The sequence below is a fragment of the Panthera onca genome, chromosome B4 (genome assembly GCF_046562875.1).
Source record: "Panthera onca isolate mPanOnc1 chromosome B4, mPanOnc1 haplotype 2, whole genome shotgun sequence".
In the NCBI taxonomy this organism is placed as follows: Eukaryota; Metazoa; Chordata; class Mammalia; order Carnivora; family Felidae; genus Panthera; species Panthera onca.
In genome coordinates this window covers 16,170,636-16,194,934 of record NC_138345.1, presented here as the reverse complement: position 1 = coordinate 16,194,934, position 24,299 = coordinate 16,170,636, and the positions used below count along the sequence as shown (strand labels likewise).

The following is a 24,299-nucleotide window of genomic DNA, read 5'->3' as shown; positions in this document are numbered from 1 at the left end:
TTAAATGTCTTAAAAAACAGTCGTTTGTAGTTTTCATCCAATTTGAACATTTTCCGGCCATTATTTCTTCCCCAGAAACATCTCAGACTCCTCCCCTACTGGAATGTCTTCCTCAAAAGTATCTAAGTTTCCCAAGCAGGCCGGTGGTGCTGCCGGGATCGGATCGGGCGCCCAGAGGCCAGATCACAAGGATGGACAGGGTTGTGTCCTCTTTTCTCTAGTTTGGTGACTTCTTTCATGCTTTCCTCCGTATCAGAATGACGCCGTACCCTGAGGCGCTACCAGACTCCCGTGGCTATGTGGTCTTCTGGTGATTGTCCCCTGCCCGGGGCCAGGCTCAGGTTCCAGAGCACAGCCTAACAGGCAGATCGTTTCCACAGGCCGGCCCAGAATTTCTTTCGCTGGATCAACAAAGATCCGAGTGGCCAGAATGGTGATCGCACGCCGATTTGGGGCGACTCAACCTGTTTCACAACTGTAAGTGGTTTACATGAGTGATTTCACTTGTATCTCACAAAAACCCATGACACAGGTTTATAAATTATTCCCACTGAGGAAACTGAGGCATAAAGAAGTTTAGGCGCCCAAGTCCACAAGCTAATAAGACTGGTGGAGCCAAGAATTTGGGGTTTGGATTTCAGTAATCTGACTCCAGAGCCTGCCTTCCCAACCGTGTGCTTCAAGGGGAAAGAGCAAAGAGCCGTTCGGAGAAAGCACGGGTCTCTGGAGGAAGATACAAAAAGGAAAGGGGTAGAGTGGGGAACAGTGAGGTACTCTTTACTGCCGGGAAAGGTTCTGCTTAGCCCTGCATCTGTAGCTTGCCTGTATCCGCTCCGACTCTTCTCCTTTGGTATCCTGTCATGTCTTCTTTCCTCCAGCTTCTAACACCCAACACTGCACTGCATTGGAGTCAATGCCTTTAGAACACTGGCTCCAGGGGAATCCACACAAGTGAGGCAATCCTACTATATTCCCCCTGTGCATGACCCACTGGCCCGCGCAAGTGAAACAGGCTCAAGTGGGCGCGTCTCCCTCAGAGGGTCTGAAGGAGCCCTTGGCGGGAAGATCCTAGTGCCCGGCCCGGCGTCCAGAAACTACCTTCCCAAAGGTTGGGCGGGGCAGGACCACGCCGAGTCAGGTGTGTTCCGTGCGTCCCGACTAAATGCACTAGCAAGGCGCCCGGCGCCAGCTCCCGAGACATGTGGGGCGTCTCTCTAAGAGGAGGTTCCCCCAGTTGGAGAAGCGGACAGGTTTCTGTGGGAGCGGAAGCCACACGGCCGCCTCGAAACCGTACCCGGGGGCTCGCGGGACCCCGAGCCCGGGCTCCCAGGCCCGGCGGCCAGGTCCCCCGTGCCGCGCGCGCTCCCGAGGGCCGGGGGCGGGGCGGCCGGGGCGGCGGCGGCGGCGGCGGGGGGCGCCCGCTCCTCCCCCCGCGGGCGGCAGGGCGGTAGGCGCCGAGCCCCCTGCGCGCGGCACATGGGGCGCCTGACGGAGGCGGCGGCAGCGGGCGGCGGCGCTTCGGCGGCGCGCTCGGCGGGGCCCCCTCCCACTCCCCTTCCCCTGTCTTCCACCTCCCCCGGGTGCACGGCCACCATGGCGTCCAGCGAGGAGGACGGCGCCAACGGCGGCGCCTCGGAGGCCGGCGAGGAGCGGGAGGCCCCCGGCAAGAGGAGGCGCCTCGGCTTGCTGGCCACCGTCTGGCTCACCTTCTACAACATCGCCATGACCGCGGGGTACGTGCGCCGCGAGGGGCCCTCGTCTCCCTCCGCCCCCCACCCCCGCGCCGCCGTCCCGGGACGCTCAGCGCTCGGGGCGCCGGCGGGGCTGCGGCCGCTCGCGGCGGCGAGGGGCGAGCGGGCCGGGCGCGCGGGGCGCGTGCGGCGCGGGGCGGCGGGGAGGGGGGGGGGGCGCGGCGCGGGGAGGGGGCGCGGGCGGCGGCCGTGGGGGAGGGGCGCGGGCGCCGCCGCGGCCGCGGGCGTTGAATGGAGCGGGGCGGAGGCGGGGGGGGGGGGGGGGGGCCGGGGCCCTGCTCGCCCGGCATTGCCTAATACGGTGCACGGCGTGGCGCGGCGGCCCGGGGCGCGGGCCGGAGGTTAAGTATAGACCCGGGCAGGAATGCGGGGCCGACCCGCGGGGGAGGCGGCTTCGGCCCGGCCGCCCCGGGCGCCGCTACCGGCTGCTGCTGCTGCTGCTGCTGCTGCTGCTGCTGTTGAAGAAACGCCCGGGTCCCGGCCGCCCCCCGAGCCCGGAGCTGTCCGGCCGGTGGCCCCCACCGTTGCTCGTGCTGCGGGTCGCTGGGCAGAGTCTTCTTCACTGTTAATGTCACCACGATTTTCACATTTTTGAGCCCCAGAGCTACTTGCTTGGGACGATAGTTTAGAAAGCCTGCCTTATCAGAGTGCGGCGCTCGTGTGCAGCATCTTTATGGCCCCATACTTGACGACTGATACCCCGTACTTACTTTTATTTCTGGCTTGGAGTGTGACTTACAAGTTAAGGTTACACAATGACTGTCGCTCGTCAGAGAGCTGTCAAAGTGACTGCTGTGTCGACTGCTTCTCAAGACCTGTTGAGAAAATGCTCTTCCGTATCTAAATTGCATTGCCTTTTTAAGAAATGAGTTTCCCACTAGCACGTGAAGTATTAACCTATGTAAGTGTGGGGGAAAGCTTAATATCTTAAACTTTCTCCAGGGCTCATAGAAAAATGGTATTGACAAAGAATAAATGGTGTGACCCAGTACTGAGTGCTTATTATGTGTTTAGAGTGATCCCGAATACCAAATACAGTTGATGAAACATATATTTATTGAGGATTTACTATGTGCCAAATACTGTGTTGGTTACTTTAGATGTACTATGTCGTTTTTAGTCCCCTACCATTCTGTGAGGGGTATGAGATACTACATTTGACAGATTGGGAAACCGAGGCACAGAGTGGTTAAGTCATTTGCTCAAGATCATACAACCAGCAGGGGTCAGACTTGGATTTCAGCCTAGACAGTCTGACTTCAGAGATGTGCTGCTTCTTTGCCTTTACGCTTTAGTGAGCTTTATAATCTTGAAAGAGAAGAATAATATATTCAGAGCAACTGGAGAACAATCGAGTACCCACTATACCTGCTGTCTTTAGATAGAGTGGAAGCTGAAAGAATTTTCTCTCCTGTGATAGCCTCACCCAGTTAATAAACATTTTTGGAATACCTGCTGTTGGTTAACTGGTCTGCTGTCCCTTCCCTTTCCAATGCACTCTCCCTTTTGAAAACAGGGTTAACCTTAAAACTAACATAACTAGTTTAAAGCCTCCGGTGACTCCCCGTTACCCCCCACTGTAACCTAAGGGATTTAGGCTGTTTGTCATTCAAAGGCCTTTGCAATATGCTCTCTGATTCTCATTTCCAGTTTGGTGGCATTTGAAATCAACTCTAACTCCTGATGCTGGCAAAGCACCGTGCATTTTTATATTCACGGCTCTCCTTTTTTGCTCAGGCTGTTCACTGTTTGCATATCTTCCTTATTCCTCATATGATTTCTAAGTCAAGCCATCCTCTTTGACGTTTTCTAGGTCTCCCACCCCATCTGGGGCAGAATTAAATGCCGTGTCCGTTGTGTTCTCACACTTCATTCCTCTCTTTCCTACCTGCCCAGCCTATTACTGCGTATCTGAAACTTGTATCTGTCTCCTGCCTATATTGAGAAGGTTGTTTTGTCATTTTCATCTCTGTTTAAAACCCAAGGACACCAAAATGGAATAATCCATGTAACTCTTTGCAGGCTTTCTAGAGACCTTGAGATTTGAAGAAGGAATAGGATTGGCATACATGGAGGGTAGATATTTCGAGTGAGATAAAGTCTAGAAATAGGCATGAGGTGCAGGAAAGCCTGGCATATTGTCTTGATCTAATTGAAGGGTGGCATCGGGGGAATAGAGGCAAATAAGGTTGTGGTGTGGAAAATGAGACACAAAGGTAGACGTCGAATAGTATGGGTAGCAGAGGGGTTAGCTGAGGTTTTTTTTGTCCATTTAACTTATTTTGTTTTTCTCTTTCAGCAGAACTTTGAAATTCATCAATTTTTTGTAATACTTTTGAAAACAACAGAGATAAGAAGTATTTACATAACGGTAAAAAAGAACTTGCCTAGGGACACCTGGATGGCTCAGTCGGTTAAGTGTCCAATGACTTCGGCTCAGGTCATGATCTCACAGTGTGTGAGTTCCAGCCCCGTGTCATCCTCTGAGCTCACAGCTCAGAGCCTGAAGCCTGCTTCAGATTCTGTGTCTCCCTCTCTCTCCGCCCCTCCCCTGCTCACACTCTGTCCCTCTCTCTCTCTTTCTCACAAATAAATAAACGTTAAAAATAATAATAATAAAAAAAACTTGCCTAATTCTCTGAGCTTAGCACGACCTTCTGTTTTTTTCTTAGCTTTCATGTGAGTATCTAATTTCCTTCAGAATTTCATTCAAATCTCCATTTTTAGGGAGGCCTTCCCTAGCTATCTTCATTCAAATAGCACATGTCCCCATTATGCTATTATTCCTATTGCATGCTTGATTTTTCTCATTGCACTTATTGCCATATAACTGTATAGCGTATTTTACTAATTCGGCTTGTTGTTATTGTCCATTATCTCTCCCCCCCTCATTACAGTGTAAGCTCTAAAATGCATCTTATAGAGCATTGTGGTTATAGTATCTGCTCTATTATATAGTTTATTTTCACATAATATTCTACTAGATATTTCTGTGTGGTTTTCATAAATATATTCTTCCATGGTTCCATCAGAGTGTATAATGGCTTAAATCATTCTCCTAATGACAATTTCCTTTTGTTTCTCTTAAGTCAGTAGCTTCAGATGAGTTCTCAGGAGTAGAATTACACCTTTAAAGGATGTGAGGATTTTTACGGTACTTGTTCATAATAGATACTTGACCAGAGAAGTGGATGTATTCTCTCTTTCTCTCTCTCTCTCTCTGGTTTTGTTTTGTTTTGTTTTCCTTTTCAGGACTTTTGAGCCCAGACATGTTAAGTGCCTTTCCTTGGTCAAATGAGAGACATAAGATAAATATTTTAAGCTCTGTCCTTGAAGAAGTGTAACCTGGGGCATTTATATATTGCAATAAAAGACAGTGAAATAGGTGCTCAGCAGAAGTGACAGGTCAGACAGGTAGTGGGAATCAGAGAAAGCTTTGTGGTGGAGATCATAGCATTTCAACTGAGCTTTGAAAGATCAGTGGTATTTCACAGGCATGGATGAGGAAACAGCGTGAATTAGAGTACACAGATGTGACATTCCTAGACATGTTATTGAGGCAATAACAAGTGGGCCTGAAGTGTGTGTGTGTGTGTGTGTGTGTGTTTGTGTGTGTGTGGTGGGGGGGAGAGGAGGAATGAAGCTGGATAGGGAGCCTGGATCATTGCACAGGACCTTAAACACCTTGCTAACATATTCAGGTTTTAACCTGTAAATAGCACAATAAGGTGTTGGTTAAAGGCTGTGCTTCTCTCCTTTTTAGCCAGGTAGCCTCAGATAAGTTACTTAACCTCCTTGTCCCTGAGTTTTCTTATCTGTAAATTGGAACAACACAACTGCTTTGTGAGAGTATTACAAGGAATAAAAAGATCACGGGTATGATCAGCGGGGGTGTTCGACACAGAAAGAGAAACTATTTAAGATAGTTTCAGAGTGTAAATAGTGTGAGTTAGTAGAGTACCAAACCCACAGTTCAGGCATATCCATTTCCCCAAATGTTAAGTGACAGACATATATTTTATCCCATACAACGGATCTACCACAACTTGTTGGTCCATTCATCTGTTGATGGACATTTCGGTTCTTCCCAGTTTTTGGCTGTGACACTACCGTGAGCATTCATACACAAGTCTTCGAACATACGCTTTCATTTTTCGTGGGTGGATACCTGTGGGTGGAATGACCGGGTCGTATGGAACTGCCAAACTTTTCGGGAGTGATTGTACCATTTTACATCCTGATGGGCAATGAATGCGAGTTCCAGCTTCTGTACATCCTCACCAACACTTGATAGGGTCAGTCATTGTAATTTTAGACATTCTAATGGGTGTATTGTGTTTTGATTTTGCATTTCCCTAGTGACTAATGACATGGAACGTCTTTTCATGCATTTACTTACCAATTGTATATCTTTTTTGGTAATAGTGTCTGTTCAAATCTTTCGCCTATTTTAAAAAAATTTTTTTAAATGTTTATTTTTGAGAGAGAGCAGAGGAGGGGCAGAGTGAGAGAGGGAGACACAGAATCCGAAGCAGGCTCCAGGCTCTGAGCTGTCAGCACAGAGCCTGACGCGGAGCTTGAACTCACAAAAACTCAAACCGCGAGATCATGACCTGAGCCAGAGTTGGACCCTTAACTGACTGAGCCACCCAGGCGCCCCTTATACCTATTTTTTTAATGATGTTGATTTTCTGTTACTGAATTCCAAGATTTTTTTTAATATAGTATGGATATAAGTCTTTTCTCCGATATATGTTTTAAATATTTTCTCCTAGTTGTGGCTTGGTTTTTCATTCTCCTCACAGTGTCTCTCAAAGAGTGGAAGGTCTTAATCTTGACAATGTCTAGTTTATCTGTTTTTGTTTTTGTTTTTCTTTTGTGAACCTTTCAGCTTAATCCCATTGGCATGAGTATCTACGCAGTAAGTTGACACACATGTTGGCTGGGAAATAAAAGTTTCATTTTAGTTTAGGAAAGGAAGTTTAGTGGTGTCAATGAACAATGTATCAAAGCCCAGGGGCGCAAGTCTCCAAATGGCTACTTTATAGGAGGTGTCAAGAAGAAATGATACAGTTAGAATATCATCACTTCTCCATAACTGCTCAACTGATGGATCTGGGCAATGATCAGCAATGACTGCTAACATTACAGACAAGAGGGACAGCCACGAATTATGTGCTCTTTAGGGAAGGAAGGGCAGAGCATAACTTAGAAATTAGCCTCCAGTGTGAATCTATCTGATCAAGCCCCTGGAACTGTCAACAGGGAATACAGGGGACAGAAGAACATAATAAATGGCTCGTGGGTGTGTGATTAGCAAAACCCAGATGGAGGATGACTCTGCAGAATAAACCACTCGGTGTCCTCAACAGACAAGTTTCACAAGAAAGAAAGGGAGGGAGAAATGAGTGGATAGAGGAAGGGAGGGGAAGCCTATAGATTAAATAAATCATGAAAGACAAAGTAACTAATTACAATGTACGAACCTTATTTCAATCATGATTTTTTAAAGTTGAGAGACAATTGAGGAAATTTGTATCCTGACTCTACATTTTGTGATCTAAGATGCTATTGTTAAAATTTTTCACATGGGATGAGGGTATTATGGTAATGTTTATTGAAAGCAATCCTTTTATTATGAATGAAACTATAGAATCTATTAGAGTTCCTTCAAAATAATGAGGGAGGGGGATGGTGAGGAGAGAAGTGAATGGAGGTTTGGATAATACAGGATTGTCCGTAAGATGATAACGATGGAAGCTGGACAGTGGGCACACGGGGGTTCATTATACCATTTTCTGTATTGTTGTATATATTTGAAGTTGTTCATAATTAAAATTTTGAAAGAAGTATTGAAATAAGAAAAGAAGATGCAGGTTTAGGTAACCAAGTTACTTACGGAGCAGGTTGTCTCCAAGAAATCTCAGTAGAAAACGAAGCACCAGAAACAGAAGAACTCCTGTGATAAGATTTTTCAGGGTCATGGTAGCATACTGGCATGGTGAGAAGGCCGTGTGTTGAGTGAGTTATGGCACATACCTCCTGTTACAGTGTTGTTTTGTTTTCGCCACTTACTAATTTAATGGTTTCTTGAGGCAAGGCCTATGTCTTATTTATTTCTAATTTCCCAGCATATAGCACTCTCCCTGGCTTAGCAACAAGTGCTGAATGTGAAGATGAATGGATAAAGAAATGAATGAAACAATCTCCTACATATAGAGCACATGTTTGTATATTTCACAAAATGAGTATTTTTCTCAAGGACTCAGCATATCTATCTGGGTTCATATTTGGGTAATCAGTAGGTCTGGCATATTTTTTAAAAACAGAACTTTCCGGAAAAGAATTGCCAGTTGCAGAGGCTCTAATCGCTTTTGAATTTTTTTTCTTTGAATCCCAATTACTAAACCAGTGAATATAGGAAGTCCAAAGTTAGTTAAATGTAGGGCCCTTATGGGAGACTTTGATTGTCACTCCCTTGTGATGGTGGGCTTAGAAAGTGAGCACTGATTAGGTCGGATTAGCTCTTGGCCATATTGACTGAAAAATAGATGAGAAGTGGTCCTTTCTAACCCCACCCAGAGTATTAATTTTTTTTTTTTTTTTTATTTCAAACAAGTTAGTTATTGGTGTTCTAATACCACACTAGGTGGTACAATACTGCCACCTATGGAACAACAGTAGAATTTGTTCCCAAGTTCTTATGCAAGGCTTTTTATATCATGCTATTTAACGTCGTAGAGAACTTGCCATCTAAACGAATCCTTGGATGAATGCTTTGGTACGTTAGTAATTACCTCTCAGAATGATCTTTTATAAAAATCTATGGATTTTCCTAAAAAAGAGGACAGTGGATGGAAAATGTGAATTTAAATATCTTACTAAGCTGTTTGTTTTCTTATTGTGAGTATATAGGGACTTAGAATTGGAGATAATGAAACCATAACATTTTAAACCTGGAAGGCACCTAAAACATCACCCAGATTAGCCCAGCACAGAATTCAACGTTGGTTCACTATGGGATGAAGCCATCAGTTATATCTAGGAAAGCTGGGGTATTGTGGAGACAGAATAGCATGGGGGATTAGGAGACCTCAGGGGCTCTATGTCTACCTAGACCTTAATACTTAGGGTAAGTCACTTGACATCTCTGCCTGGTGACTGTCTCATCTACAACAGTGGCCTTCCAACCTTTCTGATAGTACACTACTATCGGTGAAAATATTTGAGCATAATTCTCCTTATAACTTTTGTTAAGTTTATTTATTTGTTATTTAAATAAATAAGTTATTTATTTTAAGTTTATTTATTTATTTGAGAGAGGCAGAGACAGCGTGAGCAGGGGAGGGGCAGAGAGAGAAGAAAAGAGAGAATCCCAAGCAGGCTCCATGCTGCCAGCACAGAGCCAAATGTGGGGCTGAAACTCACAAACCATGAGATTACGACCTGAGCCGAAACCAAGAGTAGGACACTCAACCAACTGAGCCACCGAGGCCACCCCTCTTCGTATACATTTTAAAATTTACTTGTAACTTAAATATATGAAATATTGTGATTAGTATCCCAAGACACAGTATCTACCTAGAGCCAGACCAGTATAGCATCGTGGTTCAAGAGCATAGACTCTGAGCCCAGCGATGGGTTTACATCCCAGCTGCCTGGCTCTGTGACCTTTTCTGCCTATTTCCTCAGCATTAAAATAGGTTAATAGCAGTCCCTACCTCACAAGGCTTTTGTGAGGATGAAATATTAGTATGTTAAACACGCATTTAGAATATTGTCTAGAATGTGAAAGCATTCTGAAAGTTTACCGATTATTATCATTACTGTTATCATTAACAGTTCCCCATTTTGAAGGTCTCGCTGATAGTTCCAGACTTTACCTGACTTCTTGTCATAGGAACACCTCTGCTTTCACCTGGTGTGTGCTGAGGAGGAATATGAGTGCCCGGAGCGGAAGTGCCCGCCGCCATCTTCTTCTGTTGACCTTGTTGCCCATGTTCATCATATTCAACCAGTAGTTTCTTTGCGGGAACCTTTAAGCCGTTTGTCCATTTTATGAGTGTTCTTAAATTAAAAAGTTAAAACCGTATCAAAATGTCATTCACAAACCCATTTAACTAGACACTTTGGAGACCACTGAATTAAAAGCCTGGGGTTTTTAAATACTCATTTCCATGGGTGTGTTAGTAAAGATTTAAAAAAGTTATAGATGGTTCAACTTTTTCAAACCTAAACGTGCTCTTGTAATTGTGAGGGGAACTGGAAAAAAAATTAACTCTCCTGAGTGTCTCTAGCAGATTGGGCATAGGGTGAGAAAGCTGGTCTCCACAGGTGTAGCTTGTGTTTGAAGTACCCTTGATTCACAGCACAGAACCTCTGTTTCATGTACAAATGCAAGTTGAAAAGGGAAGGCATATGCATTTTGTCCTTTTTGTAAAGCAAATTCTTTTAAGGCAGGCCCATAATATGGCCTTCTGTATGTATGTCTTGTGTGGCCCAACAGTTGTTTTTAATGGGTGACTCAATCAGTTAAGTGTCTGACTTCAGCTCAGGTCATGATTTCACAGTTCGTGAGTTCGAGCCCCGCATCAGGCTCTGTGCTGACAGCTCGGAGCCTGGAGCCTGCTTCGGATTCTGTGTCTCTCTGTCTGTGTCTCTGCTCTGCCCCTCACCCCCACCCGCTCACAATCTGTCTCTCTCAAAAATAAGTAAGAATGTTAAAAACATAATTATTATGGAAGATTTTTACTTATACTTACATGTAAGTATACACTGTATATTGTGTAAGTACGTGCTTGTACTCACAGCTTTTTACCTTGAGACATATTTCTATAATTATGAAATGCTTGGCAATAACCTCACTTGGTACATAAAGCTAATTTCTTCAGTGCGTCAGTTTATCTGCTGAAACCAAACACGAACTGGATATTGTTTGACATTTGAGTCTCGCTGGTCTCCAGTATGTTGTGTTCATCCCCTTGAAGAGCCCATATGAAAACAATGTCATTTCTTCCTGTGGGTTTTGTTAAAAAAGAATAATGAACTGAGGACATAATAAAACATATATCGTTACTCTAAATTACACCATTTCCTTGTAGGAAGCTCAGTGGTATTCATTTTGGTAGAACTTTATAAAATACTTTTATTTCTTCTAGGTGGTTGGTTCTAGCTATTGCCATGGTACGTTTTTATATGGAAAAAGGAACACACAAAGGTTTATATAAAAGTATTCAGAAGACGCTTAAATTTTTCCAGACATTTGCCTTGCTTGAGGTAAGTTTCCTACGATGCTGTTTTTCTATTGTTGTAATATTTATTTGAAAAATTGTTTGTTGAGCAAAGCCAGTCTTATTCTGCTGATGACATACCACCTACGGATTTGTAGAAAACCAGTGTTCACAGGGATTTATTTTATGTTGCATGCTATTGACTTGTGGTTTTTTTTTTTATTTGCTTACAGATAGTCCACTGTTTAATTGGTGAGTTTCTGATTTAATTTTTATTGTTGGTATAAATTGCCTCCAGGGCAGCGGTTGACTTGTTTTTGTTTTTGTTTTTTAATGTTTATTTTTGGGAGAGGGAGAGTGTGAGAGCCGGGGAGGGGCAGAGAGAGAGGGGGACAGGGGATCCCAAGCCGGCTCTCTGTCATCAGCGCAGGGCCCCTTGTGGGGCTCAAAGTCACAAACTGCAAGATCGTGACCTGGGCCGAATTCAGATGCTTAACCAACTGAGCCACCCAGGCACCCCTGACTTGTTTTTCTCTTTAAGGAATTGTACCTACTTCTGTGATTGTGGCTGGGGTCCAAGTGAGTTCAAGAATCTTTATGGTGTGGCTCATTACTCACAGTATAAAACCGGTAAGTGATGCTAACGTATTCTCTTCAGGAGCCTGTAGAAAAGCTTTTTATTAATAGGAGTCTAAAATATTAACATTGCTGTATTTCAGGAAACAGAACCACTAGACAGAAAAGGGCTGGGTTTGGATTTAAGTGTGATTGTCCATTAACTTAGTGCATTAGTAGAATGACCTTGTAACACAAGCAAAACTAAATATTTATGTCCACAGTCTACTCTCTGATGTTTCTCAGCTTTTAAAATTAATATTCATATTCCGTCAAATAACGAACTGAAAATTCTATTTCCTATTGATGCGTATTGTCTTTGATCCTGTATTGAAGTCATCAGTGTCAACAGTTTATTGTTTCTCATTCACCATGGGGTGGTGTGGCAACAGGCATAAAAAAGCAAATGTAGTTCTGTAGATCTGAGCAAATGGGGAAGGCAAAATGAAAGTTGGAAGGGCTGAGGAACTTAGGGGAAATTAGCATATTATTTACTGAGGCATGACAGGAGACAGACCTAAATCTAATTAATGGCTTAAACCCTTTTAGACAAACAAACACCATGCTCACTATGTCAAGACACTGGGCCTTATAAACCCATGACAGAAACATTTCCCAGATGGACCCTTCTGACCTTCTGACAGCCGCCAGCGTCTCCTGTCTACTTGAGGACAGATCTCTGGCCTCCTTTCCATTCCTGACATGCCTTTCTTGTCCCTAGTCTGCTTGAAATGATACCGTAACTCCCTTCCCTTGCCTGCTAGACTTACTGGCCCCCGTCCGTGTGGGGACAGATCACTGCCCTTCTGCCCTCTCACCACTCTGCACGTTAGCCCTTCCGACCGGTGTCTTTCACACACCTTACTCAGTCCACCTGGGCCCTTGCCAGTGCCCGCCATGCACTTAGCAATGACTGCCTGCCGTATGGAGAGCCAGACCTTTTATCCAGATTGCCATGCAGTTTAAAAGCAGGAGTCCAACATTAACAAAATAAAAGAGAGACTATTCCAGACAGTGAGCGAATGTAGGAGCTGGGCCAGGACTACAAAGAATCTGAAGACCGAGGGGAAAGAAGGACAAGACGGGGTGGCCAACGTTACTGCAGAGAAGTTCAAGAATCTAACAGGTTGCTCGCCCCCAAGAGAAAAAAGACCCATCTGCTCCCTTTTATCCTCCAAAGGATCTCTGCCTGAATATTACTACTTAATTGTCTCCAACAATAGTTTCCCACTGGCACCTTTCCACCACTCTTTAATTAACTTAGCCAACATTTACTGAGTGCCTCGTATGCACTTGACACTGTGCTAATGTCCGGATTTACAAAAACGGACGGGGCGGTCCCAGCTGTCATGCATCCTGGCTGTTGGCAAGTGGGGGTGCGGTCATACAGATGTGGAATCATTTGAGAAATACCGACTGCACATCTGTTCTGTGCCTGGGACTGTGCTGGGGACCTGGCTGTTCATAATACAAGTATAGTTCCTGCCTTGTGGAGCCTGTAGCTGGGAGAGATGGTAGACAAGTAGATGTGCAAATACAGCTGACCTTGAACAACATGCGATTTAACTGCATGTGTTCACTCATACGCAGATTTTTTTTTTTTGGACAAATATAGTAAAGTACTGTCAGTGTATTTTCTCTTAAGTTTTTCTTAATAGGGTCTTCTTTTCTCTAGCTCACTTTCTTGTCAGAATACAGTATATAATACATATGATATACAAATGTGTTCATCAGCTGTTTGTATGTTATCAGTAAGGCTTCTGGTCACCAGTAAGCTTTTAGTAGCTAAGCTTTGGGGGAGTCAAAAGTTATACACACACAGGCTTCTTGACTACACAGGGGGCGTTGGTGCCCCTAACCCCCACGTTGTGCAGGGGTCAGCTGTCATGGTTTCATTATATTAGTGTTAGTGCTTTGAAACAAGACGAGTGCATTATATTACAATATACTTGGGGACTTAGTCTGACCTATGGAGGGGAAGGAAGGCTTCCCTGAGGAAGGAGTGTATAAATAGCACAGTGAGGGATACGCAAGGGTTAGGCAGACAGACTTTAAAACCAATTGGCAAGTGTTATGATACAGATCTGAACAAGGAAGGTAGACAAATACCTGCTTGGGGTGAAAGGAAGGGTTTGGGAAAAGTTTTCCAGAGGGCGTGATGTAGCTGGATCTTAAAGGATGAGAGACGGTTTTCTATGGGAGCCAATAAGTGAGTAAGTAGCATTCTCATGGAGGGATGTGTTAAGATGTAAATGTTCAGAACATGTTCTGGAAATAATACAAAATTGGTATCGAGAGAGAGAGAGAGAGAGAGAGAGAGAGAGAGAGAGGTAGTAGTGGAGTGTTGAGAGATTGCAGGTTAAGTTGGAGAGACTTCTGAGCTCAGATTGTAAAAAAACACCTTGACCACCATGCACAGGGGGTAGGATTTTATCCCTTTCTCCTGTTAAGCAATGGGGAGCCCAAGAAGCCTGTAAGTCACAGAGGAGCTACTTCCAAATGTGTTTTTGTTTGTTTTGCTTTTGAGAGAAAACTTCCATCCACGAAGAGAGTAGAGTGGAACGAGTATCCGGGAGGCTGTTATGGGAGTCTGGATGGGAGAAGAGCCCCGAATTACAGTGGTGGAAACAGGAAACGGGTGGGCGGATGCAGGGGCCAGGGCTGCAGGAGGATGGGTCATCAGGTGACCGCCAGAAAGTTGGAGCGTTAGATCGTTCCCATGCTGGTTTTGAGGGGGTGATGTCGTCCTCGGGTGGTTCTGTCAGCGGCTGGAGTGAAGGCTGAGGAAGAGAAAGCAGTAGAGATTTGACTCTTCCCCCGCCCCGGACGCGGTCGCGTTGTGTGTCATAACGGGATTACGTAATGGGGACTGCGTGAAGTTTGCTGTCTTGCCTCGGTCTACCCCTAACGTTCCAATGCGATAAACGACACATAGTAAATAACTAAAATGAAATCTCTTCCCGGAGGAAAATGTTCAAGGTGAAACGACACTGTGGATTTCTCTGTGATTCTGCAGATCCAGAATGAGGAGAGCGTGGTGCTTTTTCTGGTCGCGTGGACTGTGACAGAGATCACTCGCTATTCCTTCTACACATTCAGTCTTCTCGACCACTTGCCATACTTCATTAAATGGGCCAGGTGGCGATGTCTTGCGGTTTAACTGCTCACAGCCCTGTGCATGTGCGTTTTGTGTGCTAACATCAGCGAACCGAAATTTGTGCCTTAGCCCCGTGATGCCGGGATGCTGTTGTTTGGCTGTTAGCCGTATAATAACTTGCATTCTAAAGGCTTAACTTAATGATCAGAGAAAAATCACATTGATATATATTTGGAGTAAAATCAATGCAGGGCAAATTATATCAGTATCCTTAAATAACCTGAATTGGCCATTTGTTTTTCTTTAAAAGCAAAATGTACAGTTTTTTGAATTTTATTAAATAAACACAGTGCCAAAAATATGGCCTTTTGTCTGAATGATTTAAATTATTTTAGTAATCTGGCATCCATAATTTTTAGGATCTTATATATATAATGTCAACTTCTTTTTTTTAAATGTTTATTTATTTATTTTGAGAGAGAGAGAGAGCTCAAGCAGGGGAGGGGCAGGGAGAGGGAGAGAGAGAATCGCAGGCAGGCTCCATGCTGCCAGTGCAGAGCCCGATGCAGGGCTCACACTCCCAAACTGTGAGATTATGACCTCATCCGAAATCAAGAGTTGGATGCTTAATGGACTGAGCCACCCAGGTGCCCCTATAATGTCAGCTTCTTTGGTACGTTTTAAGTAGCAGAGACAGAAATTTTTAAAGGTCATACTTACCTAAACTGTATTATTTGGAATGTGACAAAATTTATATTTCAAGGGTTCTAAATATGTCTATCCTAAAGCAACAACTTTTATGTTTTTTTTTTTAAGTTTGAATTCTTTGGGCACCTGATATTTTACAAAGTTATTATAAAAACAAGACTGCTCTTTGGAGAACAAATCATACCAGCCAGCGTAGATTTGTTTTTTTCCTTCCCTGTGTCATACTTACAGTTGCTACAAGAGTAACACGTGTTGTGTGCGTCCTCCATACCTGAGATGCAGGTTTGAACACAAGAAAAACTCTGTCCTCTCATGACCTAGGAGACAAAAAATGAAACCACTCACAGATATGTGAAATGCCAGATGGTGGGAAGGACAACTGGAGTGAAAGAGATCTATCCCAGATACGTCTGTCCCCTCTATGTCTGTTCTCCATAGGTAGGGTACAAGAGTTCGGCGATATTTGCATCCTTTATATTTTCTGTTAAACAACAGAAGTAGTATGTTTTCGTTGTAAAAAACTCAAAAGTACAAAGTATATAGAATCAACACGGAAAGTTCCTGCTTATACCTACCTCACGAGCTCGCTTCCCCTGGAGGGAAGATGTTTGCAGTGTACCCATCCAGACTTTTTCATGTTAACGAAAATGTGAACATGCAAATGTGAGTTTCTAAAAACAGAAGTAGAATGACATTGTATTTGCTTTTTATATCTTGGAGCCTTTTTTTTTTTTTTTTTTAAGTCAAAACAGGAATTTTTAGATCTAGCTGTAACTCTTAATGCTGGGCAGTATTCCGTAGTATGACTGGCCAGTTCTCTGTTGCTAGAATTTAGATAATTTCCAGTTTGCTAATAGTAGAAGGCCTGCTTTGAGATATCATAAACAATGCTATATCCATATATCTATTTAAAAAAATTTTTTTTGATGTTTATTTATTTATGTATTTATAATTTTTGAGAGACAGAGATAAGCAGGGGAGGGGTAGAGAGAGAGGGAGACACAGCATCCGAAGCAGGCTCCCGGCTCTGTGCTGTCAGTGCAGAGCCCAGCTTCAGGCTCGATCCCACAAACTGTGAGATCATGGCGTGAGCCAAAATCAAGAGTCAGACACTTAAGTGACTGAGCCACACAGGTGCCCCATATTTTTGTTTTGTATTTAAAAAGGTTTTTTTTGTTTATTTATTTTTGAGAGAGAGAGACAGAGTATGAGTGGGTGAAGGGCAGAGAGTGAGGGAGACACAGAATCCGAGGCAGGCTCCAGGCTCCGAGTTGTCAGCACAGAGCCCGACGCGGGGCTCGAACCCATGAACCATGAGATCGTGACCTGAACCAAAGTCAGATGCTTAACCGACTGAGCCACCCAGGTGCCCTTATTTCTACTTTTTAAAACCCTGATATTTATAGTAACACATTCCTAACTAGTTTGAAAGTAAGCATACAACTAGCATCAGATTTGATTTTGATCCCCGTATATTAAAAGCCTAACGCTTTTTTTTAAGTAGTTACTCTTTTTTCCTAACTCCTGTACTACACATGTTCAAATATAATGAACTGTTGAATATATAAAAAATCAAAAATAAAGGAAAAAAACCTTTCAAGTTGTTTATAATACCCCTCTGTCATGATTCTCACCGTTAACTGGGTTTATATTCTTTCACACTTTTTATGTGCCCCAGCTCCCTTTAGACATTTGTGGCTGACCCATTTTGTTTCTTGAAAACGCTTCAAAATTGTCATTTGAACTTAAGCATATTGTCTATCGTAAGAAGGTCGTGCTCCCATGGATGTATGTTTGTTGGTTTTATTCTTACTGTAACTGAACATTCTTCCGCTTTGAGCAGTTGGGCCTTTCACACAGTTGGCGGTTTGGAGTGTCACCAGACTAATCCTAGAATATACCTCAGTGCCATCTTGCACGATCTCAGTCTTCCAGACTTCTGGCACCTTCGAAAATACTAATTCATGAGATAGTTTCTTCACTTGCCATATTTATACAATTTGTTTGTGAAAGGCACATGTCTTTAATGTTTTGTCTGTCTGCCTTTTAGAATGCATTTTGCATGTGTTGAATTTCTAGAAAAGTTCAAAGCTCTGCCATTGCATGTTTAAATTTGCTGTTTAGAAATCCTTCCTCAATTGCATTAATGTTAAACCAGGTACTATAAAATCTTTCAGCTTTGAAATGTCCATGTTAGCATGATACATGTCAGTTAATCGTAATCACGAATCATTTTATTTCATGTCAAAAATCTTAAGTTCCCAGGCGTATTTGCCAACCTCATTAAAAAACCTAAAATAATATTTGTATGTATGTTCAAATGTTGAAGCTTCTGTTCTCAAATAAAAGTTCCACTTTAAGAATGGCTTCTTATTTATAAGTAGCCGGCCTACTCTGGCAGTTTGAATATACTTTGATGCTGTTTATGTGTTAGAAGTGTTCCTAGAAAAGTCCACTGAATAGGTACTTGTATATTGTTGTTTTTATGTTAATTTCCACTTTAATTTTGAAAATGCATTCCCTTCAAAAAAAATTTTAGGTGCCAATTGGGAATTTTAAAGGAGGCATTATATCTTTTTCTCAATAAGGAGTTAAATTTCTCATGCTGCCATCCGAACTTAGAGAGTTGGTGATGTGCAGTCTTTTTAAAGTGCAAAGAAAGTAAATGACATAATTCTTTCTCATTACATTAAAAATAATCAGTGGCCGAAGGCCTTAAACTAGTTCACTCTAGGAGTGATAGGGTTTTTTGTTGTTGTTGAAGAACAATGCTTCCAAAAAACTCATTGGAGAGTCACATAAAGTTTAAAAACCACGTAAATAAGTTTGAATGTTTTACTGGAGAAGGGCTTATAAAATGTTCAGTTATATGATTTTAAATTGAGTTAGGACATTAAGACTGGAAAAGAGTGATTTAAATAATATACAAATTACAAAGACTAGTAAGAAAGCAGATGATATACCCAAGGCAAGGAGGGGATAAACAGGGACAGTAAAAGGATCATTGGTCTTTTCTTTCACCACTTAGTTTATTTTGGCAAATAATTCTGTTCCTCTCCCATCTCTTATCCTTGTATGCCCTTGGCGTACTTGGTATCACCAGTTTCCTGCCATGCTGATGATTTTAACTTTTCTCTACAAATATTATCTTAATGCCAACAACATGATTAAATAAAATATGGATTGATTTGATTTCTTTCTTTTTCCATCGAGATTTTGACCTTTATTTTCTGTGGTAACTGCCTTGGAGAAAAATGATTTTCTTTAGTGGAGAAATGTTGTCGCCTTGGGTCCTTGCTGCTCTTTCTGCTGGAGGCCTGCAGGGACTTGCAGAATGTTTCTCTCACTGCAGGTGGAAGTGACGGCTGGCTACTCTGCGTTAGAGACCCCGCCATAGCCCAAATGAACAAGCTTGTGATTTGGGGTTTTGGAAACAACTTTCTCAGTTCTGTTTTAAGCAAGTTGTTCCTTTAACGTGGGAATTTTGGAAACAACTTGTCTTTCTTGTTTTATTATGAAAGCAGTTTTAGACAATATATTCATTAGTGGTTACGGAAACCTTAGGTAGCTTTATTTCAGTTTCCTGAAATGGTAATTAATTCTCTTTTAATTAGTAACCACAACAGGGTTTTCAAATGCCTCCAGAGAACCCCTTTGGTAATTTGAAGATGTAGATACAAAGTTAGGATCATAACTGGTCTTTTAAAACACTGCTCCTGACCAGTAAGTGACTCGTTCAGTTCTGATTTCGGGTGTCAAAGAAGTTACCTTTACAATACCTTATAATACGTACAGGTACTTTACAGTATTTACAACGCTTACGTGCTTTGCAATACAAAACTACATATATATTTTTAACATGTATACCATTATTTCAGTACTGTAAAGTAAGTTGACTTCTTATTTTATTAAGATCTTGCCATCTTAAAATGGAAACTGCTATGAGAAAAAAGGAAGATCATTAAATTCATAAGCAAATAATTAAAGTAGAGAAAACTAACCTGTGAGGGGCATTGTAACTATGTGCAGGATGAATTTTTAGGTTTAAAGACAGTAGTAGCAAAAGAATGATGATGTCAAATCCAGTCATTGCCCTAGAAAAATAATTCCTTGAGGTCTTTCTTTTCTCCAGATACAATTTTTTTATCATCTTATACCCTGTTGGAGTTGCTGGTGAACTTCTTACAATATATGCTGCCTTACCCTACGTGAAGAAGACAGGAATGTTTTCAATAAGACTTCCTAATAAATACAATGTCTCTTTTGACTACTATTATTTTCTTCTTATAACCATGGCCTCATATATACCACGTAAGTATATGGTTATTAGTACTTTGGTTTAACAGATGCTGTGAAAGTTTTTGTAAAGTATCATGATATGCTGGCTTAATAAGCAAGGCAGCATAATGGCTTACAAATATATCAAAACTTCTGTTCAACCCCACATTTAAAATTCATAATTTTAAATAATTGAAGAGTGAGTCAAAAAAGACTGTTTCCTAGTTATAAGGAAAAAGGTAGGTAAATTGATACACAAATGACTGCCTTCTCAAAATCATTTAAAGAGAAGCTTAATATGACTTTTTTTCTTTTTAAAGAAAAGATAGAGCCCACATCAGTGAACTATTTGCCAGCATTTAGAATTATTTCTCTGAAGATAAACATTTTATCCAAGAAAATGTCGGGTCATTTCTATCTATTCCTTGAGCATATACTTGGAAAAGTTATTCAAGATTACTTTTTAGTCTTGTGTGTGTTGCTCTATGTACTAGAAAATAACGAAGGTGCTTTTTTAAAAATATTTTTTTAATGTTTATTTATTTTTGAGAGAGAGAGAGTGCGAGCATGCACGAGCGGGAGAGGGGCTGAGGGAGAGAGGGTGGGAGGGAGAACCCCAAGTGGGCTCTGCACTGACAGCAGAGAGCCCGAAGCAGGGCTTGAACCCATGAACTTCAAGATCATGACCTAAGTTGAAATCAAGACTTGGATGCTTAACAGACTGAGCCATCTAGGGGCCCCATTAAAATATTTTGAATAATTCAGCCTCTTCACTAATTTCTTGTCCCCTTTCAGTAGGTTGCAGTGAATTGGTGAGGCTTTACTCACTTCATGTAAATACCCACAGGGTTAATGTTTTTCGGTCAAATTTTGATAGTCACCAGCAGGAAATACACAAGTAAAACAAGACCGTTCTTTACTTTTCTCAATAAAATTAGAGACTCTAAAATCCGTGAGGGAGCCAAGGAAATAAGCAGAGTTTATAGCATCTAAAATCTGCATCGACACGATATAAAATATTTTATGTAATGGGGGTGCACATAAAACTTGGCCAGCCCCTTGAGGCCTCGAACTTTGAAGCTTTTTCAAAATTGGCATTGACTTGATGGTCACACAGTGCATTTATTCCCCTCATCTTCTGTCAGTTGGGCCTAACTGTCATCAGATCATCCACCAGCGGCCGTTCGGGAGGGCTGAGGGGTGGGATGTCTGCGGCACCCGTGTGCGCCCTCTGCTTCCGCAGCGTCTGGTGAATGGCACCATGCCTGGCGCAGGGCCACGGCCTGCTTCCGTTTATATCCTATTACAGGTTTGGGAATCGGGTCCCCCTCTTCCTTATAACTGCGGAGGCATCTCCACAGAAACCCGAGGCCCAACAGGTCATGGCTGGAAACCATCAAACTAGTAACTGTTGGTTGTGTGTTCAGTGGTGTCCTGAGAGACGTAGACTCTGGCCCGTGTCACTAGGAGCTCCGTTCACGATGCTGATGGTTCCGTGAGGGTCCCACTTGCTGGAGCATCCGTCAGCCAGGGGGATGTTTTCCACTGGATCGTTAATATTAGCTGTAATACAGCTAGTTTTAGTTTGTTCATTGAATTTTTTTGTTCATTGACTGTATTAACAGTCCTGCAAATAGTACTCAAAAGAAGTGCTACTCTCATTTTTCAATAATGACATTACAGATTAGAGGACATCGCAATGAGGACGTTACAGACATGGCTTACAAATCACCCAGGTAGTAAATAAGGCTAGGGTTTGAACTCAAGCCTGCCCTTCCACTACACTACTCAGAATGTGATAGAAGTATTTTCAATAACTGGTCAGTTAGGTTTAAGTATATTTTACCTGAATATGTTTAGGCCCCTGGGTATGATCCGATGATTACATTTATCAAGATGGGTGATACCTAAATTAAAAAGAATAAAATCCGTTGTGTATTTTTCTTCCATGTGGGCTAAGTTCTAAAAATAGTTAACTAAAGTTGCCTGAGCAAGATATTCAAAGCTTTTTTTTTGTCATTAGTTAATTGATTTTAATAATTCAGTTCATCATTTTCAGAGATATTTTTACAAATATTTATGTTGTTTATAGCTGATGTTAATTTGTATACCCACTAACATTTACACTATAGTTGAAAAGCCCTGGTTCAAATGGGCTCAAAGTAATTCTTCAAATTTGGAAAGGCAGATGACCATTTGTCTAACTGACTTAATACATATACATAAATGTGTATATAGCAGAATACCCATATACCCAACCAAGAGAGGCTTCTGCTCTCGGCGTTCTGGCCCTCCACTGATCATTCTCCACACAGGCCTCCCCTCCCCTTCTAGACCGCTTTCTAGAAACCTGGGATCATGGAATTTGTAACCCAAGTGGTGCTGAGCGTGCATGCACCTAGGGACTGCACGGATAGGCCTCTTCCCCAGTCTGTTCTCCTGAGGGATAAACCATGTCACCAGTGAAAACGGTCCTGAGATCAAGGGGTAGCCAAAGGGCAGCTGCGTATGAAGGGTATGGATACAGTTGGGTCGTGTGGGCGTAGATGTCCATACATGTTCATGAGACCCCGAGTGATACGGGATAGCCAGTGGACCAGAGAAAAGGGGGCCGGGTGGGGCAGTTTTCCTTGTGCTGGAACGTTCTAGCACAGGATTCCAAAGAGTTACAGAGTTCTAAATTCAAACGTGGCCTTCCAGGTCATTACAAAGGTACATTTATCAAGATATTTAACTTTGCTCCAGAATCCCCAGCAGTTAATGGCATTACAGCCATACCCTGGAGATACTGTGGGTCCAGTTCCAGGCCACTGCCGTAAAGCTATTACTGCCATGAAGTGAGTCAGATGAATTTTTTGGTTTCCCAGTGCACACCAAAGTTAGGTTTGCATTATGCTGTAGTCTGTTAAGTGTGCAATAGCATCAATGTTCACATCTTAATTTAAAAATACCTTGTTGCTAGAACATGCTCCCCATCAGCTGGGCTTTCAGCGAGTCCTAACCACTGATCACAGATGGCCATGACAAGTACGATAATAATAATAATGAGGAAGGTTGAAGTCTTGTGAGAATTACCAAAATGTGGCACAGGGACACAAAATGAGCAGATGCTGTTGGAAAAATGGTGCCAACAGACTCGCTCGAGGTGAGGTTACCACAGACCTTCAATGTGTAAAAAATGCAATCAAAGGAGGTGAGCCTGTAAAACATGTAGGCGTATGGTATGTGGAGGCCCACATTTCTACTCTTTCCCCGAGCTCTGTGAATATTTGGGAAGGCCGAGGTGGTGGATGATGTGCTTGCCCTCAAAGCTTGCTACTGGGAAGAACTTTCTAGTATAAATAATTTTCAACAATACCTTCTTTTGTTTTCTTTTTTTTCAATCAGTGTTTCCACAACTCTATTTTCACATGTTACGCCAAAGAAGAAAGGTGCTTCATGGAGAGGTGATTGTAGAAAAGGATGATTAAGTGATCCCTGCAAACAAGGTGCTTTTTCCAGAATAACCCGGATTACTTGAGTCCAAGTTTTAATAACAAGAATAAACAACTTTATGAAATATTACAGCTTGTATGATTTCTTAGAATATAACTTGAGATGTGGTGTTTGCCAATATTTGTCTTCACATTGTGCAAGGTCAGTTTCCTATAAAAACTGTGCGTGTGTTTATTATCAACTCCCGGGTAGGTGATGATCATGAAGAAAATAATTGGCTGTGTTACCTGGAAAAAAAATACTTTTTTTTGTTTTTGTTTTTAGCTTTACTCAAGTTTTTTTGTTTTTGTTTTTGTGGCATATGCTCCAAGGTTTTTAAATCAATATTTACAAATGAGTTTAATGATTTAACATTATGATACTTGGCGGTGATATTTATACGATATTTATAAATGAAAGTAAATGCAGAATTATAATAACTTGTTAGTAATGTATTGGTATTTCCTGAACCCAAGATCTGTTTCTTACAAGTTAGATGGCAGCATTTTTGATTAATAACAATTTTTGGAAACATGGACATAATTGGCTATGGTAGGACTTTTGATAAAGTAGCCGTATAACAAAATATCCAAACAGATGTCACAATTGGAAAATATTCTTTGAATATATGTCTAGGCTGTTAAAATTACATATACCACTAAGCAAATTTATTTCTATTTGAATTAACCTTCAAGGACCACCTTTTCAACTGTAAGGATTTTAAGGGACTAGAAAGAATGAGTGTATACTTTGCCTCACTTGTAAAAAACAAAAGAATAACATTGGGTCTGATCATAACATTATAGTCAGAACTCTGGCTGCAAAAGGTTTCTCTGTACCTAGACTCATCTAATAAAAATCATGATAATCTCTTTGTGGTACTTAGGTAATGAAAAGTTTTGGGCTATGACATGACAGACTCATTTTATTCTGAATTCCATTGAGTTGAAGCAAAAGAGTCTTATAGTGAAGCTCCTCGCCATGCGTTTAGTAGAAAGACATACAGAAGATACTTTAATACTTACTGCTTTAATTCTTAAGTAGGCCCTTTAAATATTTTTCCCCTTACGTTAAGGTATGCTGCTTTACTGGCCCAGTTTAGAGAGGATATGAAATATGTGACTTTAAAAGAAGAGGGTTTTTTTG

The 24,299-nt window shown here is 42.1% G+C and overlaps 1 protein-coding gene across 1 annotated transcript; it reads left to right on the top strand.

Moving 5' to 3' along the window:
* Window positions 1-1,174: 1,174 nt before the first annotated feature.
* HACD1 (3-hydroxyacyl-CoA dehydratase 1) lies at window positions 1,175-23,243 on the top strand. Its single transcript, XM_060659241.3, has 7 exons — window positions 1,175-1,733; window positions 10,910-11,027; window positions 11,215-11,233; window positions 11,523-11,611; window positions 14,613-14,734; window positions 19,534-19,712; window positions 23,067-23,243. Exons 1-7 carry the CDS (start codon window positions 1,477-1,479, stop codon window positions 23,147-23,149), a joined length of 867 nt encoding a protein of 288 aa, XP_060515224.1. The 5' UTR covers window positions 1,175-1,476; the 3' UTR covers window positions 23,150-23,243.
* Window positions 23,244-24,299: the final 1,056 nt, after the last annotated feature.